Below are 21,191 nucleotides of genomic sequence, written 5' to 3' on the forward strand. Positions count from 1 at the left end.
AAGAATTGACATGCTGCGGAAAATACAACGCAGCGTTTCTGCACGGAATTTTCCGCACCATGGGCACAGCGGATTTGGTTTTCCATAGGTGTACATGGTACTGTAAACCTGATGGAAAACTGCTACGAATTCGCAGCGGCCAATCCGCTGCGGATCCGCGGCCAATCCGCTGCGGATCCTCGGCCAATCCGCTGCGGATCCGCAGCCAAATCCACACTGTGTGCACATGCCATAACCCTACCCCTAACCCTACCCGTAACCCTAACCCTACCCCTAGTTCTAACCCTAACCCTAGTGGAAAAAGAAAAAAAAATATTTTCTTTATTTTATTATTGTCCCTACCTATGGGGGTGATAAAGGGGGGGGTTTATTTATTATTTTTTTTATTTTGATCGCTGTGATAGAACCTACCACAGCGATCAAAATGTACTTTGTAATGAATCTGCCGGCCGGCAGATTCGGCGGGCGCACTGAGCATGCGCCCGCCATTTTGGAAGATGGCGGCGCCCATGGAGAAGACGGACCGACACCGGGAGCCTCGGTAAGTATAAGGGGAAGAGATCGCGGCACGGGGGGGCGTCGGAGCACGGGGGGGTGACATAGGAGCAGGGGGGGAGCGGACAGGAGGACGGGTGAGCGGAGCACAGGACGGAGGGGACTACGGGACAGATCGGTGGCTTGGGGGGGCGATCGGTGGGGGGGGGTCACTTTAGTATTTCCAGCCATGGCCGATGATATTGCAGCATCGGCCATGGCTGGATTGTAATATATCACCAGTTTTTTAGGTGAAATATTACAAATCGCTCTGATTGGCAGTTTCACTTTCAACAGGCAATCAGAGCGATCGTAGCCAGGGGGGTGTGAAGCCACCCCCCCTGGGCTGAAGCACCTCTCCCCCTGTCCCTGCAGATCGGGTGAAATTGGAGTTAACCCTTTCACCCGATCTGCAGGGACGCGATCATTCCATGACGCATACGCTGCGTCACAGGTCAGATTGGCACCGACTTTCATGACGCAGCGTATGCGTCAAAGGTCGGGAAGGGCTTAACAGTTGTTGTAGAGATGTGTCTGCTGCTAAAACTCTGTGTGGCATTGACCTGATCTCTAATCTGAGCTACTGTTATCCTGCAATTTCTGAGGCTGGTGACTCGGATAAACTTATCCTCAGAAGCAGAGGTGACTCTTGGTCTTCCTTTCCTGGGGCGGTCCTCATGTGAGCCAGTTTCTTTTTAGCGCTTGATGGTTTTTGCCACTGCACTTGGGGACACTTTCAAAGTTTTCCTAATTTTTTGGACTGACTGACCTTCATTTCTTAAAGTAATGATGGCCACTCGTTTTTCTTTACTTAGCTGCTTTTTTCTTGCCATAATACAAACTCTAACAGTCTATTCAGTAGGACTATCAGCTGTGTATCCACCAGACTTCTGCACAACACAACTGATGGTCCCAACCCCATTTATAAGGCAAGAAATCCCACTTATTAAACCTGACAGGGCACACCTGTGAAGTGAAAACCATTCCCGGTGACTACCTCTTGAATCTCATCAAGAGAATGCCAAGAGTGTGCAAAGCAGTCATCAAAGCAAAAGGTGGCTACTTTGAAGAACCTAGAATATAAGACATAATTTCAGTTGTTTTACACTTTTTTGTTAAGTATATAATTCCACATGTGTTAATTCATAGTTTTGATGCCTTCAGTGTGAATGTACAATTTTCATAGTCATGAAAATACAGAAAAATCTTTAAATGAGAAGGTGTGTCCAAACTTTTGGTCTGTACTGTACATTAACCAGAAGCTTTAAAAAAAATGTGAATATAATTTTTCCAGTTATGACAGCACCAATTAGAGAGGGGATCTGCCCTTCAAGGATAGGAAACCTCCAAGATAAAAAGGCGGCTCCTTTCCTGTCCTTGACAAGGGAATAGCAGCAGGAGCTGCTGGCATGGCGGCAGAAGAAAGAAGACAAGTTCCCAGACCTGGGCCTTTCAGTTGTGGCAGGGCACGTCTCTGCTTTGGCCTGCACCAGAGGTACTGGAAACGCCGCTTGGGGGCCCGATGGGGTCTCGGCGGTTGGTCGTATGGGAGCCTGTGGTGCCACTCCGCATGTTTAGCCTGCAGCCCTGCGTAATGGCGCGGTCACAGAGCACAGCTGGAAACCGGAAGTTTATAATATAATTTGTTACTTACGCCAGGTCCAGTGCTGTGTCTCCGCTGGGGCTCCATGATCTGTGTAAAGCAGGAGTCACCAACCTGTAGCTCGGGAGCCACATGTGTCATCTCGCGGTCCCATGAATTGTGGCTCACGGCTTTCTACCAGCTTGGTGCATTAGTTCCAGGTCTAGCAAACAGGTATGGAGAGCTCTTCTAAAAAAGATGAATTTTGTGAGTAGTCCTGCACTGAAGAGCAGGTCTGGATGCACATATACTAGTCTTGGGGGTTTAGAGAGAAGTATGGTAGTCTGAGGGGGTGGTTGAAGCTGGATGTTATTGTGCTAGGAGGGCATGATGGGGGTATGGTGGGAACCCCTTTATCTTGGTATTCTTCTGATTTCTGTGGAAAAGCTTTGGTTATCATTATACCCGTAATGGGGGTTTGGTTGTCACTACTGTGAGGGGGTGGGAGCTGGATGTGGCTTTGACCCGAATGTGGCTCTCAAGGTCAGAAAGCTTGGGGACCACTGGTGTGCAGGCTAGAACTCTAGCACCTAGTGCAGCCTGTATGGACAGAGCTGCTGATGCCAGTCATTGGCTGCAGCGCTGATGACGTGACGTCATCGTTCCAGCCTGTTCACTATCGCCAGAGCAGCGACAAAGACGCAGCGCTGAACCTGAGGAGGGTATGCCGGAAATGGGAATCTTGTTTAAACTGTATTTTATATCATTTGCACTTGTCTACATGATCTTGGTTGAGTAAAATGACTGCTGGCAGTTTCATGGTATAATAGTAAGGATATTAGCACTGTATGTAGCTATGGAACCCCGATTCTTCTCTAAAGGCTTACGCCATAATATGTGGGACAGTGCCTTGATTTGCCTTTCCAGGACCATGGGTGAAGCAAAGTGCACGTTCTATAAGTAGATATTCCTAAGCCTGAAGGACTTGCTCAATGTATTTTCATCAAGGAGGATTAGCAAGATTAAAATGCTAGCGTACACTTGTGCTGATGTATTTGGCCTTTCACATGTGTTGTAGTAGAAATGTATAGAATACAGAATTATACTATATATTAATATCCGGTTAATGAGAACATGAAATCTTGGCTTCTGGGAAGGTTTCAGATTTTCACTTTTGGTCATTTTGTCTTTTATCTGACAACATCAATTTGTATATCTGTCAGTTACTAATCAGGTGTACAATGGGTTAAGAGGATTATTTTTTCCTTTTACCATGTATTTCTTCCTTCTTGAGAAAAATAAATGTACTGGTATGTGGCATATGGATTAAATTTCTCTTGCATAAAATCCCTTACTGATCAAGTTACAGTAATTATCATTGATATAGTAAAGATACTACCAAGGTGAGCTTTGCTGCAGGGTGGTGACTATTTTTGTTGCTTTTTTTTTAAACTGTAATTTTTATTGAAAATTTTCATATGTAAATAAGACAATAAACTTACAAAACATACTTATATAAATGATATGGCAGATTATCTCTCTACAATAATAAAGGGGCTTAACGGTATACATACAAGTCCTTCCACCTCCAATTTTTTTTTAAAGAAAACAAACATACCACCATACTGGGTAAATGTAGATGTAAATGTAAAATAATTGTTCCATTCGTGCCGGTATGCATCACCAGGGCCGCCATCAGGGCATTACAGCCCTGACTGGCGTTTGGGGCCCACTGGGCAGAGGGGGCCCGCATTGGGCCGAGGCACAGCTTGCTAATCTGCCGGACCGGCGGTTCTATAATACGAAGTGGGCCGCCGGCCCTTTAAAACACCTAACTAGAGGCCCTGTGTGCAACTACCTGCCTGATAAATCTTACCCCTATGTGCAAAAATGGAGAGAATCCTGGATAGCCCCTTTAAGTTGAGCAGCCTGGGGCAATTCTGATCTCAAAGAACAGTAATGAAAAATGAGTACCACCCCAATTCATCATTTGCGTTTTTTAATTCCTTTTTCTGTTCTTTTTTTGCCCTGTGGCATTCACTGATATTTTTGCGTCAAATTCATCAGTGTTGCAATTTTGGTCATTAATTTTTCAAAAAGTCAAAGGTCTGTTTTTCTGTATTTAACAATTTTTTTAAAAACTTTAAGAGCAAAAAGTTGCACATTATCTAAATTGTTGCTATAATTATTGGTGTACAAAAAAAAAAATCACTGCAGCAGGGAATTGAGGTACATTTGCATCAAATTTTGTGACTTTTTGAAAAGTGAAAAATGATAAATCAGGCGAAAACATCTAGAAACCCTAAACCCCGCCTACAGTGGGAATTAAAATGAAAAAAAATAACACGGCCGAACAAGTATTAAAATAGACTTAAAAAAATGCACAAGTGGACAGATTAGTTTGGTGCAATAAAAAAAGGCGCAAAACACTAAAAACTTAAGAAAAAGCAGGTGCAAATACAATAATGAACCAGTTCTATAGCGATTGTCAATTTTCTTATAAAATTCCTGTCGATTTTTCTTGCTACCATGGTACTACAATATAATTTGTTAGTGTACAACCTCATAAAATTCCGAAACCTTCTAGTGACCTCTAGTGTTGGAAAGTGGAAATGTCTCTATAACTATCGCAATGCTTTTTTTATTTGAAGGAACAGAGGTGCTCAACAGGAGCTGAATTGGCAATAGATATGTTCCAGCACCAAAGCGGAAGCCTGAAAGGAGCCGTCTCACAAACCAAATACAATTTAATCAGTAGATCTTGAAATAAGTCCAACAATTAGATGAGTTTAAACAGTGGTCCAAGAAAATTAATAATAATCTTAAATGTCAATTTAATGTCAGAATCTAATCTTTGTTTTTAATGCAATTAAGAAAATCCATTTCCTCCCCTCACTACACTAACGGCTTTATTTTGTTTAATACTTCCTCTTTGATGTTTCTTTTGAGTGTCCCAGTGCATTGTACAAAGATATAAGCTTTGTGGAATTTAATTTTATTCCCAGATCTATTAATATGTACTATGTTTGTGGGACAACCCCTTTAAATGTTTAGTATAGTTTCCACAAATAAAGGTTGTTCTTTGCATAATGAAAAGCTGTACAGTTTTCCAATTTACTTGTAAGGCAGCTCAACAAGGTGATTACAAGGTGGTTTACTTCTGATCCAATTTGTTTTATTTTTCCAAGGGTAACAGGAGAAAGTGGACCACAAAAGTTGTTGTACAATTTGTCCTGAGTACGCTGATGCCCCATATGTTGGGGTAAACCCCTGTTTGGGTGTACAGGAGAGCTCGGAAGGGAAGGAGATCTGTTTTATTTTTTCAATGCAGAATTGGCTGGAATTGAGATCGGACTCCATGTCGCGTTTGGAGAGCCCCTGATGTGCCTAAACAGTGGAAACCCCCAATTCTAACTCCAACCCTAACCTGAACACACCCCTAACCCTAATCCCAACCCTAACCACACCCCTAACCCTAATCCCAACCATGACCCTAACCACACCCCTAACCCGAACACACCCCTAACCCTAATCCCAACCCTAACCACACCCCTAACTCCAACACACCCCTAACCCTAATCCCAACCATAACACTAACCACACCCGTAACCCGAACACACCCCTAACCCTAATCCCAACCCTAACCACACCCCTAACTCCAACACACCCCTAACCCTAATCCCAACCATAACACTAACCACACCCCTAACTCCAACACACCCCTAACCCTAATCCCAACCATAACCCTAACCACACCCGTAACCCTGACACACCCCTAACCCTAATCCCAACCGTAAATGTAATCCTAACCCTAACATTAGTCCTAACCCTAATGGGAAAATAGAAATAAATACATTTTTTTTAATTTTATTATTTTTCCCTAACTAAGGCGGTGATAATGGGGGTTCGATTTACTTTTATAGCGGGTTTTTAGCAGATTTTTATGATTGGCAGCCGTCACACACTAAAAGATGCTTTTTATTGCAAAAAATAGTTTTTGCATCACCACATTTTGAGACCTATAATTTTTCCATATTTTGGCCCACAGAGTCATGTGAGGTCTTGTTTTTTGCGGGACGAGTTGACGTTTTTATTGGTACCATTTTCAGGCACATGACATTTTTTTATCGCGTTTTATTCCGATTTTTGTGAGGCAGAATGAACAAAAACCAGCAATTCATGAATTTCTTTGGGGGGGGGGGGGCGTTTATATCGTTCCGCGTTTGGTAAAATTGATAAACCAGTTTTATTCTTTGGGTCAGTACGATTACAGCGATACCTCATTTATATCACTTTTTTATGTTTTGGCGCTTTCATACAATGAAAACTATTTTATATTAAAAAATAATTATTTTTGCATTGCTTTTTTCTGAGGGCTATAACTTTTTTATTTCTTCACTGATGACGCTGTATGGCGGCTCGTTTTTTGCGGGACAAGATGTTTTACCATGTTTATATATATCTTTTTGATCGCGTGTTATTCCACTTTTTGTTCGGCGGTATGATGATGAAGCATTGTTTTTTGCCTTTTTTTTTTTACGGTGTTCACTGAATGGGTTAACTAGTGGAACAGTTTTATAGGTCGGGTCGTTACGGACGCGGCAATACTAAATATGTGTACATTTATTGTTTTTTTTATTTACATAAAGAAATGTATTGGAACAATATTTATCTTTTTTTCTTTATTTAGGAATTTTTTTTACACAGTGTAATTTTTTTACTTTGTCCCGGGGGGGACATCACTGTATAGTGTAAATCGCTGATCTGACACTTTGCAGAGCACTGTGTCGGATCAGCGATCTGACCGACGCCACTGCAGGACGCTTGCCGGCTCCTGCTCTGAGCAGGCGCTCGCAAGCCACCTCCCTGCAGGACCCAGAAGGAGCCCCGTGGCCATCTTGGATCTGGGGCCTGCAGGGAGGAGAACGGAGGAGACCCTCGGAACAACGCAATCACATCGCATTGCTCCGAGGGTCTCAGGGAAGCACGCAGGGAGCCCCCTCCCTGCGCGATGCTTCCCTATGCCACTGGTACGCTGCGATCATGTTTGATCGCAGTGTTCCGGGGGTTAAAGTGCCGGGAGCAGTCCGGTGTGCGCGCCGATAATATCCTCTCCCCACTTCCTCCCTGCACAGTCATCGCTAGGAACCATGTGTAAATGGCGATGACTAGGCAGGGAGGAAGTGGGGAGAGAACCCTTTCGCTGCGCACATGGCAGGTCACTGGAGCAGAAGTTGCCTGCGCAGGAGATACAGGTAGGACTAATGTAACATTTCTATTACCTATATTCCCATATTAATAGACCATATGCATCCTGGGGGGTGACAGATTCCCTTTAAGGTCTATATATCACCTCATCTACACCTGTGATCTGACTGCAGCGACCAATGCCGTGAAAATCGGATTGCATTCAGACGTCATCCGAGTGCAGTCCAATGTTTTCCGCACACTTATTGACTTGCATGGACAAGTGCGATCCTAATATCGGTTCCAACCAGCTAAGTGTGAGAAAAATATTGGACTTTAAAAGGGTTGTTAGTTTTAATAAAAAGCAGGAGCCAGCACTGATAATGCGCTAAAATAACAAAACTACTTCACTATCGAACCCCCAGATGATCCAACGCTGACTGATCACTCTTCTCCGGCCTTTTTCTTTACATGGCTGTCTCATGGACAGCTCACATCACTGCTATAAGAAACAATGGGTCAGTGGCTTGCCTGAATTAGTCGCCAGCGGCTGCTAAATTCGGGGATGGGCTGCTCAGTGGTGTCAGCTGTTGATGCAACTGCAGCCAAAACACTGAGCCTTGAGGCCATGTGCACATGTTGCAGAAAGGTGTGCGGATTTTTCCGCACCGATTTTGGTAAATCCGCAGGAAATCCGCACTGCAGAATTACCGCGGATTTACTGCGATTTTTCCGCAGATTCCACCTGCGGATTCCTATTGAGGAGCAGGTGTAAACCGCAGCGGAATCTGCACAAAGAATTGACATGCTGTGGAATAAACAACGCAGCGTTTCCGCGTGGTTTTTTCACCAAAGAAACGAGCATCAATGGTGTGTGCTAGGGATGCACCCAGATCAGCAGAAGCCAAGTTACTAGACGTGCGCCCGCTCTGTAGCCCATCACTACACAATATGTAGTCTGCGCTGGGTTGGTGAGTAGTATTACTCGGTGCTAATTAGTACAACTGACTGCCCTGCTCAGCCAGCCGCCTCTGTGGCTGCCTGGGAGGGGTGGTTGCCAGGTAACGAGACTTTGCAGGCTGCTGATTGGCCGCTGGCTGACAGCCTGCTCATGGTGAATGTGCACATCAGCTTTGTGTCAGGGGCAGGTTCTGCCAGAACAGGAGGCTCCGATCTCCAGTGACAGCCGGTGACTGGTGCACCTATTGTGTCAGCTGTAGCAGCAGGCTTCCTGCCGGTGTATTATTACCTGGTGAGGACGCCCTGCCTGTGCTCCACCGTGTAGCAAGGTAGTAGCCACCATCAGGACGCACAGGTAAGGCTGTAATAGCTCTACACACCTTGTTTATGGCTACACTGCTATTCAGACCTTCCTCCCCAGTCCCTGAATATTCCCAGAATTTCTCTTTACCAGGCTGACCCTGCTCAGTATTGCATAGCCCCCTGCAGAGCACAGGGGCTGTAGGGGATTCTCCGCTCACTCCCGGCCATTCACTGAATGATTCAGAGAAGAACATTACTTTGGAGAATTGCCTTCTATGAAACTGCTATGAACACAGATTTCATTTTCACAATTTTAAAACTTTTCTTAACTTTTTTTTCTTCAACTTTTCTCTATCAGAAGGTGGGATCATTGAATAAAATTATGAAAACATCCAACATTTCTGATGCAAGTGCAGGTTAAAAAAATAAATTCCTGGCGAGATGCCAACGCTGTACGGCTAAGTTCACACTGCCGTATTTTCGGTCTGAGTGCTGTCCATGAAAACAACTGTCGTCACTCAGACTAATGGTATGCAATTGGGCCATTCAGATGACTTGTGTTTTTTTTCCATTATTTCACATGTACCGAATCTATGCATTAAATAAAAAAAAATTGCTCTCGTCTGTCCCACATATCCTCTATGGGTGCACAATAAAAAGGATCCAATTTTTAGATACATTGCAGTTCCTTACCATAGGAAATTGTACTTTTGTAAAGTGTAATCCTGCTGATGTATAAAACGGATGTCATACGAATGACTATCAAGATAGTGTAATACCATCTGTATTTTTTTTTGGACGATTTTTTTCTATGCTCGTGTAAACTTAGCCTATGAGGTAGATCGGACGGGTGCAAAGTGCCGATGAATAGCTGCCATGTGTATTATCAGTGCGGCGGCTGCTGCTGAGTATTACAGAGGTTTTATAGGGAAGAAGTCACACAGTATCTGCAACGTGAGAAACTCGCATCATTACCTTCAGCTGCATAGAAATACATGCAGCAGCACGCTCCGGTCCCGAGTGCCGGCGGCAGTGCTGGGTATTGATGCCAGAGACTTGTGCAAGTTTCTCGCATTACGCTCGCAAGTGTGACCCCGGCCTAATGCTGCGTTCCCTCATCTGTGGGCCACAGACCGAGATTCATGGATCAGCTGTGAGTCTTCTGACCCAAACCTAACAGCCTCATAGGCATATATGGGGTTATAAAGTGCGTGTCATTAGGGTATGTTCCCACGGTCAGTAAACACTGAGGGTTTGATGCTGCATTCATCCGCAGCGTCCAACCCGCAGCGTCCAGATGTTACACCATAGTGGATGGAATTTGAAGAAATCCCATCTCTACTATGCGTGTACAGACGCCTCCGGCTTCCCTGCGTATACGCACATGCGGCGCGTCTTTCTAGACTGCAGCATGTCTATCTTGCGGAGACGCTCATCCTCCGCAAGATAAATTTCCTGTCCAATGTATAGGTCACGGTGATTCCACACGGTTCAATGAACACATGCGGAATCACCGGTGTCCAAAAGCCGGTAGCGCTTTGGACGAAGTGGATATGTGCTGCGTCCAAAGTGCTGCCGTTTTCTGACCGTAGGAACATACCCTTAGACTCAAAGCCGGTCCAATCCATACTCAGATTGTGACACATGGATCTGTGAACGAAAAACTAAAAATTGTCTGGATTCTCATCCAGAACAAAATTGGATGATTTGTCATTTTGCTCATTTTTCACATCTGTATGACGTCCATTTTAATACATTAAAAAAAAAATGTATAAGGCCAAATACAGTTTCCCATGTTAATAATACCAATTGATTTGTTAAAAACAGAAGTCAAACAGATGATGTCGGTTTGGCATCCATTTTTTTTTTTTTTTGCACACTGGTTGACTTTAATGGGCGAGCATGATCCGAAAAAATGGATCAGAGTAGTACATGCTGCATTTTATTATTTTTGTTTACATGTGAAGTAGCTGAACTATTGCATTCACTTGCATTTGTCTATGTAAATGAGCCCTTAACCCCTTCTCAACTGTCTGCTTTTGCATTTTCGTTTTTTCACCCCTCCTTCCAAGAGCCATAACCTTGTTTTTGTCTCCATAGACTTTTGAGGGCTTGTTTTTAGCATGACGATTTGTACTTTTGAATGACGCCATTCATTTTACCACATAAAATGTGCTGAAAAATGGTAAAAAAAGCAACTTTTTTTTTTTTTTTTAAATTTTAGTGCTGAAAAAAAAATCATAAGTTTAGGCGGCTACTTTGAAGAATCTAGAATATAACATATATTTTCAGTTGTTTCACGCTTTTTTGTTCAGTATATAATTCCACATGTGTTAATTCATAGTTTTGATGCCTTCAGTGTGAATGTACAATTTTCATAGTCATGAAAATGCAGAAAAATCTTTAAATGAGAAGGTGTGTCCAAACTTTTGGTCTGTACTGTATATTAGAAAATAGTTTTCATTATGGCACTAAATGGATGGGGATGTAGAATGAAAATAAATTTGCCTTTGGACAACTCTTTTAACCCCTTTGCTACCTTGGATATATAGGTATGTCCAAGGTCGCCTCCCCCTCCTGTTTGATGCGGGCTCCGGCGATGAGTCTGCAACTTTTCCTGCACATGTCAGCTGATTTAATCAGCTGACATGTGTCCACTCGTGGTTGTTAACATGTTAAATGTTGTAAATCTTGGACAGCGGCTTTTAATATGATTGCGCGGGAAGCATGTAACGAACCCCGCCCATCAGCGCTCGTGTCACATGACCGCGAGTCGCCGATGGGTTGGCATGACAACCCGGGGTCTGCAGGAGACCCCTGTGTTTGTCGTTGTTGAACTACTATGAGCGCCACCCAGTGGCCAGCGCTCATAGCAGATCAGCATTTTAGCTACCCATAGCAAGTGATTGGATGATCGCAGCTTTTTCTAGTCCAAAAAAAAATAAACGTTTAAATCACCCTCCATTTGCCCCATTCAAAATAAAACAATAAAAAAGAGAAAAACCACATATTTGGTATCGCCGCGTTCAAAATCGCCCGATCTATCAATATATAAAAATAATTGATCTAATTGGTAAACGGCGTAATGAGAAAAAAAATCCAAACTCCAGAGTTAGGTTTTTTGGTTGCCGCATCATTGCATTAAAATGTAATAACAATCGGACAAAAGATCATATCTACATCAAAATGGTATCAATAGAAATGTCAGCTCAGCGGGCACAAAATAAGCATTCACCCAACCCCAGGTCCTGGAAAATGGAAACTGTACGGGTCTCGGAAAACTGGGTTGTTTTTTTTTTCACAAACTGAAATAAAAAAGAGCCTATACATGTTTAATATGTACGAACTCGTAATGACCTAGAAAATCATAATGGCAAGTCAGTTCCAGCATTTAGTGACCATGGTAACCCCCCCCCCACCCCCCCAAAAAAAAAAAAACAACTGTGGAATTATTTGCAGTTTCACACTTTGAATGTTTTCCAGTACACAGTATGGTAAAACCAATGGTGTCGTTCAAAAGTACAACTCGTCCCGTAAAAAAACAAGTCCTCACATGGCCACATTGACAGGTTAAAAAAAAAACTATGTCTCTGGAAAGAAGGGGAGCAAACAATGAAAACGGAAATACCCAAGGTAGTGAAGGGGTTAATTTACTTGCAAATTCAAGTGCCATTGTGGAACCGCAGTAAAAACAGATATGAACTTTTTAGCTGTGGATTTTCCTTATCTAATTGAAGTCTCACCATATAATCTCCAAGTAAAATGTATATTTAACGGGAGAGAATTTGGAATGTTGCAGATTTCCAAATGGCACGTGTAGAAATCCCATTCGGATTGCTGGATCTGTAATGCGCTGTGTTTTTTCTTTTTGCACAGCGAAAATACACAATTGTCGCAAATACTCATCATGGGAGCAGGGTTCACAAGATGAGGTCGAGTTGCGTGATTTTCTTGTGATTTTTCTAACTTGTGCTAAACTAATGTCTGAAATTAACAGGCAGCATCATTGCATCACGTAAACGTCCTAAATCTTGGCAATAAAGGTAAAAGAGAACGTAAATTCAGTGGAACAATTGTGGATTAACCACATATGGATTTGAAGCTGATTTTAGCCTGTGCGGTGCAAAAGGTGAAATATGGAATGAAAATGTAACCATTGAAAACATAAAACCTTCAGGTCAATTTCTGTATAAGCTTTGTGTATGTGTGTTTTGTTTTGTTTGTTTGTTTTTTTTTTTACACATTTTGTGGTTGAGATTTGTTATGTACTTTGCTGGTACTGTAATACTCTGTGGATTTTTCTTCTGGATTTTCCGAGCGTATCCCCTCTGTGTGAACACGCTCTTATTTATACACCTGTGAACTCCTTTCTTATCCGCCCGTCTCCTGTATCAGCAGTGCAGATACCGCGGCAGCTGCACCCTGACTCTGTTTGGCCATTTAGGTGGGGACTATGTGAGCAGCCGCTTTCTGCTGTGTCACTGGCGTCAGACAATGCGGGGAACATTGGGAACCTTTCACTCACTGGTGTCATGAACAGCAATTCTCTGACATGTAATTAATACCCCGTCTCTTCCCATTACAAGCAGGAGCCGAAATAAGAGATCGGGGGGACCAGAGGGCAAGTCGGGGATTTTCAATTTTGTTTTATAATTTTTTTAGGATAAAAGTAGCAATACACAGGGCGGCAGTGACATGAAGAATCAGTAAGTGGATGGACTAAAATATAGAAATGGTCTAAGTTGGTTTTAAAAGAGAAAAAAAAACAGCAATAAGAAGTTGATCTGGCAATAGGGAAACTTGGAAATTGGATAGGAAAGAACGAGGAAAGGGGAAAAAGAGAAAAAGCAAACTAATAATACAACTGTTATTTCATGGCCCCGTTGTGTTCCTGTAAGCCCCAGAAAAATTTATAGTCGCGCATCGGCAAGTCAAGGATATGTAAATTGCAAATGAATGTTCACTATTTCAGGATACTATTTGTATACTACACAAAAATGACCTGACAGATTCCCTTTTAAATGGAATCTGTTACCAGGTTTTGGCTATGTAATCTGAGAGCAGCATAATGTATGGGGCAGAGACCCTAATTCCAGCAATGTGTCACTTACTTGTCTGCATGCTGTCATTTTAATGCAATCAGTGTTTTTACCCTTCGCCACGACAGCACCCCACATGAGAGAGAGGGATCCGCCCATAGGAACAGGAAACCTACAGAATAAAAGGAGGCGGTCCCCTCTCCTCCTCAGTTTAGGTTTCCTGTTTCTATGGGAACCCCGAAGTACCTGCAGTCCAAAAAGGATTCCTGGGCCATGCACCCGCCTGCGTCAGTCTCTGGTGGAACGGCAGGGGCTGCGGTGCCAGAAGCAGCGGCGGGGGAGCCACTGTTTGCAGCCTCCCCCCTCGTCTGATCGTCTCCATGGTCCGGGTTCGGTACCGCTGGGCCGCCCGGATCCATGAGGACGCGCGCGCTCAGCGGCCGGCTTCTTATCCAGCAGCCGCCGCATGGTAAGGAGGAGCGGCGCGTCTAACCCGGAAGTCGCTGGAGCACTTCCGGGTTGGGTCCGGGGAGGCAGGAGATTCGGCGCCAGATTTAAAAGTGCAGCACTAGCGTCGGCCGGTGTGTGTAAGTATGGCTTCACCGGCCGATGTAGCGCACTTGTCTGCAACAGAGCAGTCTCCCAGTAAGGAGACAAGCGCCAGGAGCAGCACCAAAAGTGGAGATCGATCCCAGGAAAAGCGATCTGCCACCAGACAGAAAGGTCTTTCAGCCAAGAATCCGCCTCCAGAACCGGTACCTGTCAGCTTCACTGGGTGAGTTTTAAAAGAATCTCTTCCCATATGCTGATATATGTTCCTCCTATATCCCCTTCCTCTAGACTAAGAAAAGGACACATAAAACCAAACACAAAGAATGTGCCTTATGCTTGCAACCCCTCCCGGACTCATATACTAAGAGGTTATGTGCAGAGTGCATCGTACTGACCTTACGGCAAGAAAACGTAATGACCCCGTCTGACGTTAGAGCCATAATTCGTGAAGAGATGCAAGGTCTGGCCCATACAAGTAGCACCAGTACCCGCCAGCCCAGCAGGTCCCGATCTCCAGTAAGCTCGGAGTCAGAGGTAGTGCAAAAATCCTCTGATGAAGAGGAGTCCCAGCAAAGTTCATCAGAATATGAAGGAGGGCTTTGTCTACCAAATAGTAGCGTAGACAGTTTAATTAAAGCCGTCAGGAGCACGATGGGGTGCCCAGATGAGAAGGGAAAGAAGTCAGCGCAGGACATCATGTTCGCGGGATTAGGACAAAGAAAACGAAGGTCCTTCCCCACCATACCCACAATTAAGGAGCTGGTTAAGAAAGAGTGGGAAAAACAACATACAAGAGGATTCTTGCCATCCTCTGCTAAAAGACGCTACCCCTTCAGTGACGAAGAACTTAGTTCCTGGCAAAAAATTCCAAAAGTTGATGCGGCAGTGGCTTCAACTTCTAAACAGTCGGTCTTGCCTGTGGAGGACTCAGGGACTCTAACGGATCCGTTAGACCGAAAGGCAGAAGCCTTACTTAAGAGGTCATGGGAGGCAAATACGGGGGCATTCAGGCCAGCCATTGCTAGCACCTGCACTGCAAGGTCACTGCTAGTATGGACAGAGCAGCTGGAGGAACAAATTAGAGGGGGAGCTTCGAGGAATACAATTCTGTCGAAAATCCCTCTAATGAAAGACGCAGTAGCATTTCTAGCAGATGCGTCGGTAGATTCACTACGCCTAACAGCCAGGTCAGCCGGCCTAGTAAACACAGCACGGCGAGCACTCTGGTTGAAGAATTGGAAAGGGGACGCACAGGCCAAAGCAAAACTTTGCGCGATCCCCTGCCAGGGTGAGTTCCTATTTGGGAAAGCTCTGGACGAGCTCTTAAATAAAGCAGGAGAGCGGAAGAAAGGCTTCCCTAACCAGTACCTTCCCTCTTACAGGAGAGCTTTCAGGAGACGCCCCTTCACCAGAAATAAACCTACTGAGCAAAGGGAGCGCTGGGAGGCAAAGGATCCAAAACAAAAAGGTGCTCTGTTTTCCGGATCCTATAACCAAAAACGCAACAAGTACCGTTAATTATGAAGTGGGCGGTAGATTGAAGTATTTCTCTTCTAAATGGAAATTAATAACATCTAGTCCTTGGATTCTGGACATTATTGGGAATGGATTAAAGTTAGAATTTGATAGAATCCCTTGGGATTCTTTTATTGTAACATCTCCGAGAGGTCAACAACAACAAGAAGCTCTGGAATCAGAGATCCTATCGCTTCTATCTAAAAAAGTATTGATAGAAGTTCCCCGGGATCAAGAAGGGAGGGGGTTCTATTCCCCTTTATTCTTGATCAATAAACCGGATGGTTCATTCAGAACCATCATAAACCTCAAAAAACTAAATTCCTTTTTACGTAACCACACTTTCAAAATGGAATCCATTAGTTCTACCATCAAGCTTTTGTTCCCTAGGTGTGTCATGGCCGGGATAGACCTAAAAGATGCATACTATCATCTTCCAATACATGCCGAACACCAGCAGTATCTAAGAGTAGCGGTCATCCTGGAGGGACAGGTTCGTCACTTCCAATATGTGGCAATGCCATTTGGGCTTTCTATGGCCCCCCGCATTTTTACAAAAGTGATGTTAGAGGTAATGGCTCATCTACGCCAACGGGACACTTTAATAATACCCTACCTGGATGACTTTCTAGTAGTAGGGAATTCTGTAGCTCAATGTAAATTGCGGTTATCTAACACAATCTCATCCCTGCAGGAGTTGGGTTGGATTATCAACTTCGAAAAGTCCAGGCTGAATCCAGACACTACTCAAATGTTTCTAGGGATCCAGCTAGACTCAGTAAGTCAAAAAAGCTTCCTCCCGCATTCAAAGAAAAGGACTATACAGTCAAAGGTGTCAGAAGCGATAAAGAACCCCTACATGACACTAAGGAAGGCTATGTCCTTACTGGGATCATTGTCCTCATGTATCCCGGCTGTACCATGGGCTCAATTTCATACCCGCCAATTACAGTTCGAAGTACTGTCAGCCCAGGGACGGGTAGGACACCTAGAGAGTAAACTAACTCTCTCTAGAGATGTCATAGAATCTCTATCCTGGTGGCTAGATATGGGACACCTTTCAGGGGGTGTACCATGGATAATAGATCCATCCAGAATAATTACTACAGACGCCAGCCCTACGGGATGGGGTGCACATATGGAGGATGATATAGTCCAGGATACCTGGAATCAGTCAGAATCATCATGTTCATCAAATTGGAAAGAGTTAACAGCAGTAGGGAAAGCCTTAAATTATTTTCTTCCACAGATCCAAGGAGCAGATGTAAGAGTTTTCTCAGACAACTCCACCACAGTGGCCTATGTAAACCGCCAGGGCGGTACACGGTCAGGAAGTCTGATGACCATCGCAGGAGAGATCTTCCAGTTCGCAGAGGCTCATCTTGCGTCCCTAACAGCCCTACACATCAGAGGCATAGAGAATACCAAAGCGGACTACCTCAGCCGAAACAGGCTGCGCCAGGGAGAATGGTCCTTAAACAGAGCCGTGTTCAGACTAATAACAAAAGCATGGGGAGTGCCTCAGATAGATCTATTTGCCACAAGAGGCAACAGACAGGTAGAAAGATTCGCTTCCCTGAACTCCATGGATCACCCAGACATGCTGGACTCTCTACACCATCCTTGGAACTTCAAACTGGCGTACGCCTTTCCTCCAATGTCTCTGATTCCGCTAGTGATCAGGAAGATCAGGAGGGAGCAAGCAAGGGTAATCCTCATTGCACCCTTCTGGCCAAAAAGACCGTGGTTCTCCTGCCTCCAGAGCATGTGTCTATCCGATCCATGGATTCTTCCATTGGACAAGGAACTACTGTTCCAGGGGCCGTTTTTCCACCCGCAAGTGAAAGGGCTTCACTTGACGGCGTGGAACTTGAGCGGCAATTAACTTCAAGGGGTTTCTCAGAACAACTAGTAAACACCCTGCTACTAAGTAGGAAAAGATCTACCACCCTGATATATAGCAGGGTATGGAAAAAATTCTTAGACTTTCATACAGTACCATTCACTAAACAGGTTCCGATAACACCTATTCTAGAGTTCCTACAAAAAGGTACAGAATTAGGACTATCAGTGAACACCTTAAGAGTCCAGATATCAGCGTTAGGAGCCTTATATGGATATAATATAGCCGCTGATAGATGGGTCTCCAGATTCATTAAGTCTTGTGAACGGAGTAACCCAGTACATATTCCCCGTCTACCTCCGTGGGATTTAAATCTAGTGCTAGAAGCCTTAACCAGCTCCCCATTTGAGCCTCTAGATTCTATACCTCTAAATGTCCTCACATATAAGGTAGCCCTCTTGGTAGCCCTGACCTCAGCCAGACGTGTTAGTGACATCCAGGCCCTATCAGTAGACCCACCATTCTTACTGATATTCCATGACCGAATAGTCCTAAAACCAGACCCCTCATACCTCCCTAAGGTAGCATCCACCTACCACAGGTCACAGGAAATATTTCTCCCTTCCTTTTTTGATTCTCCTGTAACCCCTGAACAACAGAAGTTCCACACCTTAGATGTCAGAAGAGCCATCCTGACTTATATAGAAAGGTGTCAAACATGGAGGGAGAGTAGGGCTCTGTTTATCTCCTTTCAGGGCCGCAAGAAAGGACATGGGGTCACGAGAGCTACCATATCTCGGTGGATCAGAGATGCTATCTGCTTGGCCTATACATCGAAAGGCGAGATTCCTCCAGTGGGTATTAAAGCGCACTCAACACGAGCCATGGCTTCCTCCTGGGCGAAACAAGCGGATGTCCCGATCCATCTAATATGTAAGGCCGCAACTTGGTCTACACCTTCTACCTTTTACAACCATTATAGACTTGATCTATCTTCATCGTCTGATTTGACCTTTGGTAGAGCTGTGCTTAGTACAGTTATCCCACCCGAGTAATGACTCTCTGAAAGTCTCTCATGTGGGGTGCTGTCGTGGCGAAGGGTAAAAAGCCGGATTACTCACCGGTAATGCTCTTTTAATGAGTCCACGACAGCACCCATTTACAACCCTCCCTGATTATGCACAGCCCTTTCTTTAATTCACAAATAATGGTTGTATAGAGTTTTTAAGATATTTTGCTGAATAAGAATTAATACTAAAGCTTTTGCGGTTCCCTTTTTATACTCTGTAAACTAAACTGAGGAGGAGAGGGGACCGCCTCCTTTTATTCTGTAGGTTTCCTGTTCCTATGGGCGGATCCCTCTCTCTCATGTGGGGTGCTGTCGTGGACTCATTAAAAGAGCATTACCGGTGAGTAATCCGGCTTTTCTCTGCTACTGATTTAGCAGTGCTCTGATTGCAGAGCACTAAATTACGGCACCACACACACAGCACTGATGGGCAGCTTTCTGTGTACACTGTACCTTGACAAAATGCTGCTAATCGGTGGTTACAGGGTTAGACTGCCGTCACACTAGCAGTATTTGGACAGTATTTTACATCAGTATTTGTAAGCCAAAACCAGGAGTGGAACAATCCAAGGAAAAGTATAATAGAAACATATGCACCACTTCTGTATTTATCACCCACTCCTGGTTTTGGCTTACAAATACTGATGTAAAATACTGACCAAATACTGCTAGTCGCAAAAATTGAAGAAAGAGCAGAATCCACCATAACAACCAGATAGCTGTGCTAGGATTGGGCCCTTGTTTTCGAAGTACACCTGTTTTTACACATTATGTATAGTATTTATACGCTGTATAGGGCACTGTTTGTTAAATTGTTCGTATTGTATTATATGACTATTTTATATACATATTATCCTGTTTTTTTATAAGATTTAATAAAGGCCGCCCCTTGATGGTGATTGGTGCTGGATTTGGCTCCACACTATTTAAGGTGGCCATTTGTATTGTATTGTATACTTGATAAAGGCTATGTTTAGCCGAAACGTTGTATGATGTGATGGCAGAATAAAGATCTTGCTACGTTTTTCACCTGGAATGGATGCTGCTCTTTCTTCAATTTTTGTGAGTATTGGTCCAGTTGGATCCACGGACTTTAGAGCTTGCATCCTGGTCATCTGAGTGCTGTCGGTTGATTGCTTTGCAAATACTGATAGTGTGACAGCAGCCTTACCCAGAGCAGTTGACCAGGAGGCACGAGACACCTAGTCCTGTAGTGATATTCTCCTGCTGATAAAACACTGATTTTCTTGAAACAACATCACACAGCCCAGTAAGAGGCACATCACTGGAATCCGGCTCTCAGCCCCTACATCATGCTGCTCTCAGATTACATAACAAAAACCTTTTTTTTTTTTTTTAAAAACACCTCTTCTCCTTGAGTGACAGTTCCTGGTGGAGTGTCCGCCTTACCAGAAACCAGGAACTAAGGAGTTTGCAGAGTTTTAGGCTGCTCAAGACAACTTGAGAATAGCTCTGTAAGGCCGGGGTCACACTTGTGAGTGTGATGCGAGAAACTTGCGCATCAATACCCGGCACTACCGCCGGCACGGACCGGAGTGTGCGGCTGCATAGAAATACATACAGCTGCACGCTCCGGTCCCGAGTGCCGGCGGCAGTGACGCGTATTGATGCGAGAGACTCGCATCACACTCGCAAGTGTGACCCCGGTCTAAGGCACGGCCCCCAAGTTTTCCCATGTGAAGCCGCTTCAGGAAAAGCTTTGCCAGCAGTTTAGCCGTCGTTCTTGCCCTGGTTCTGCTGTCTTCATCTTTTATTCTGTTTTCTGAAGTAGGACTAAAGATGTAGAAGAATGAGCAGGTCACTTTTAATTTTAACCACTTCAAGGTTTCTGAAGCACTTAAAAGAAGTGATATAAGATGGAACATGCACAGCAGTGTCATTTTGACATTGCTGTGCATTATGTTCAATTTATGGTGCGCTTCTGCAGCGCTTTTGCAATGTGTGAAATCGGCCTACAAAGCGGGAAGGGTTTGGCCACTACTGGGCAACCCCTGCTTAGTCATTTCTGGCCCCCATGGAAATAAAAAGTAGGATTATTCTCCTCTTGCAGTGGAGTCGTTCCATCGATATCGGAGCTGTTGTTCCTGGTGGGCTAAACTCCTCAGCCCCCTCCACACTTGTGGACCCCGGCCCAAGATGTTTATTTGGGTCTTCACCTGGAAAGAGGTTAAAGTGAAAAACTGTAATATATATGGTAAGATAGGCCAGTTTTAAATAGAAAATCTAGCATGATAATGGTGTATCCTGTGTCACTGGTTTGCAAGAAATCTTGAAAGAATAATTGGAAGTGTTCTGTTTCCTGCTGCAATAAATACATATATAATCGCTTCTCATATTATGTTTCTGCTATAGAAAGGTCTATATGGAGCCGTTCAGAATGTATTTGTAGTGAATAATGCGTGAGAATAGTTCTAATAGCAATTTCTAGGTGTATTTACTGCTGAAAAATGTCTAATGCTGTATTTTATTGCAGGAACTGAAACTAAAACCACTATGAATGGAAACGAGATGATTACCGAAGAACTGTGCAAGGACTTGGATATGAAAGATGGAGAGTAAGCAGAAAAATAAGTTACTGTTGTTATT

The 21,191-nt window shown here is 44.0% G+C and overlaps 1 protein-coding gene across 3 annotated transcripts in view; it reads left to right on the plus strand.

The window, feature by feature from the left end:
• Positions 1 to 21,191, plus strand: part of LOC143815349 (apoptosis-inducing factor 3-like) — a 156,537-nt gene that overhangs the window by 36,735 nt on the left and 98,611 nt on the right. For 2 of the 3 annotated variants that reach the window (XM_077294466.1, XM_077294468.1), the window contains exon 2: positions 21,079 to 21,160. In XM_077294466.1, coding sequence (XP_077150581.1) covers positions 21,099 to 21,160 — 62 coding nt within the window. In that variant the 5' untranslated portion in view covers positions 21,079 to 21,098. Of the gene's footprint in view, positions 1 to 8,323; positions 8,619 to 21,078; positions 21,161 to 21,191 lie in introns of those variants that run through there. The other variant, XM_077294467.1, reaches the window with a different exon arrangement.

This window comes from Ranitomeya variabilis, chromosome 3 (genome assembly GCF_051348905.1).
Source record: "Ranitomeya variabilis isolate aRanVar5 chromosome 3, aRanVar5.hap1, whole genome shotgun sequence".
NCBI lineage: Eukaryota > Metazoa > Chordata > Amphibia > Anura > Dendrobatidae > Ranitomeya > Ranitomeya variabilis.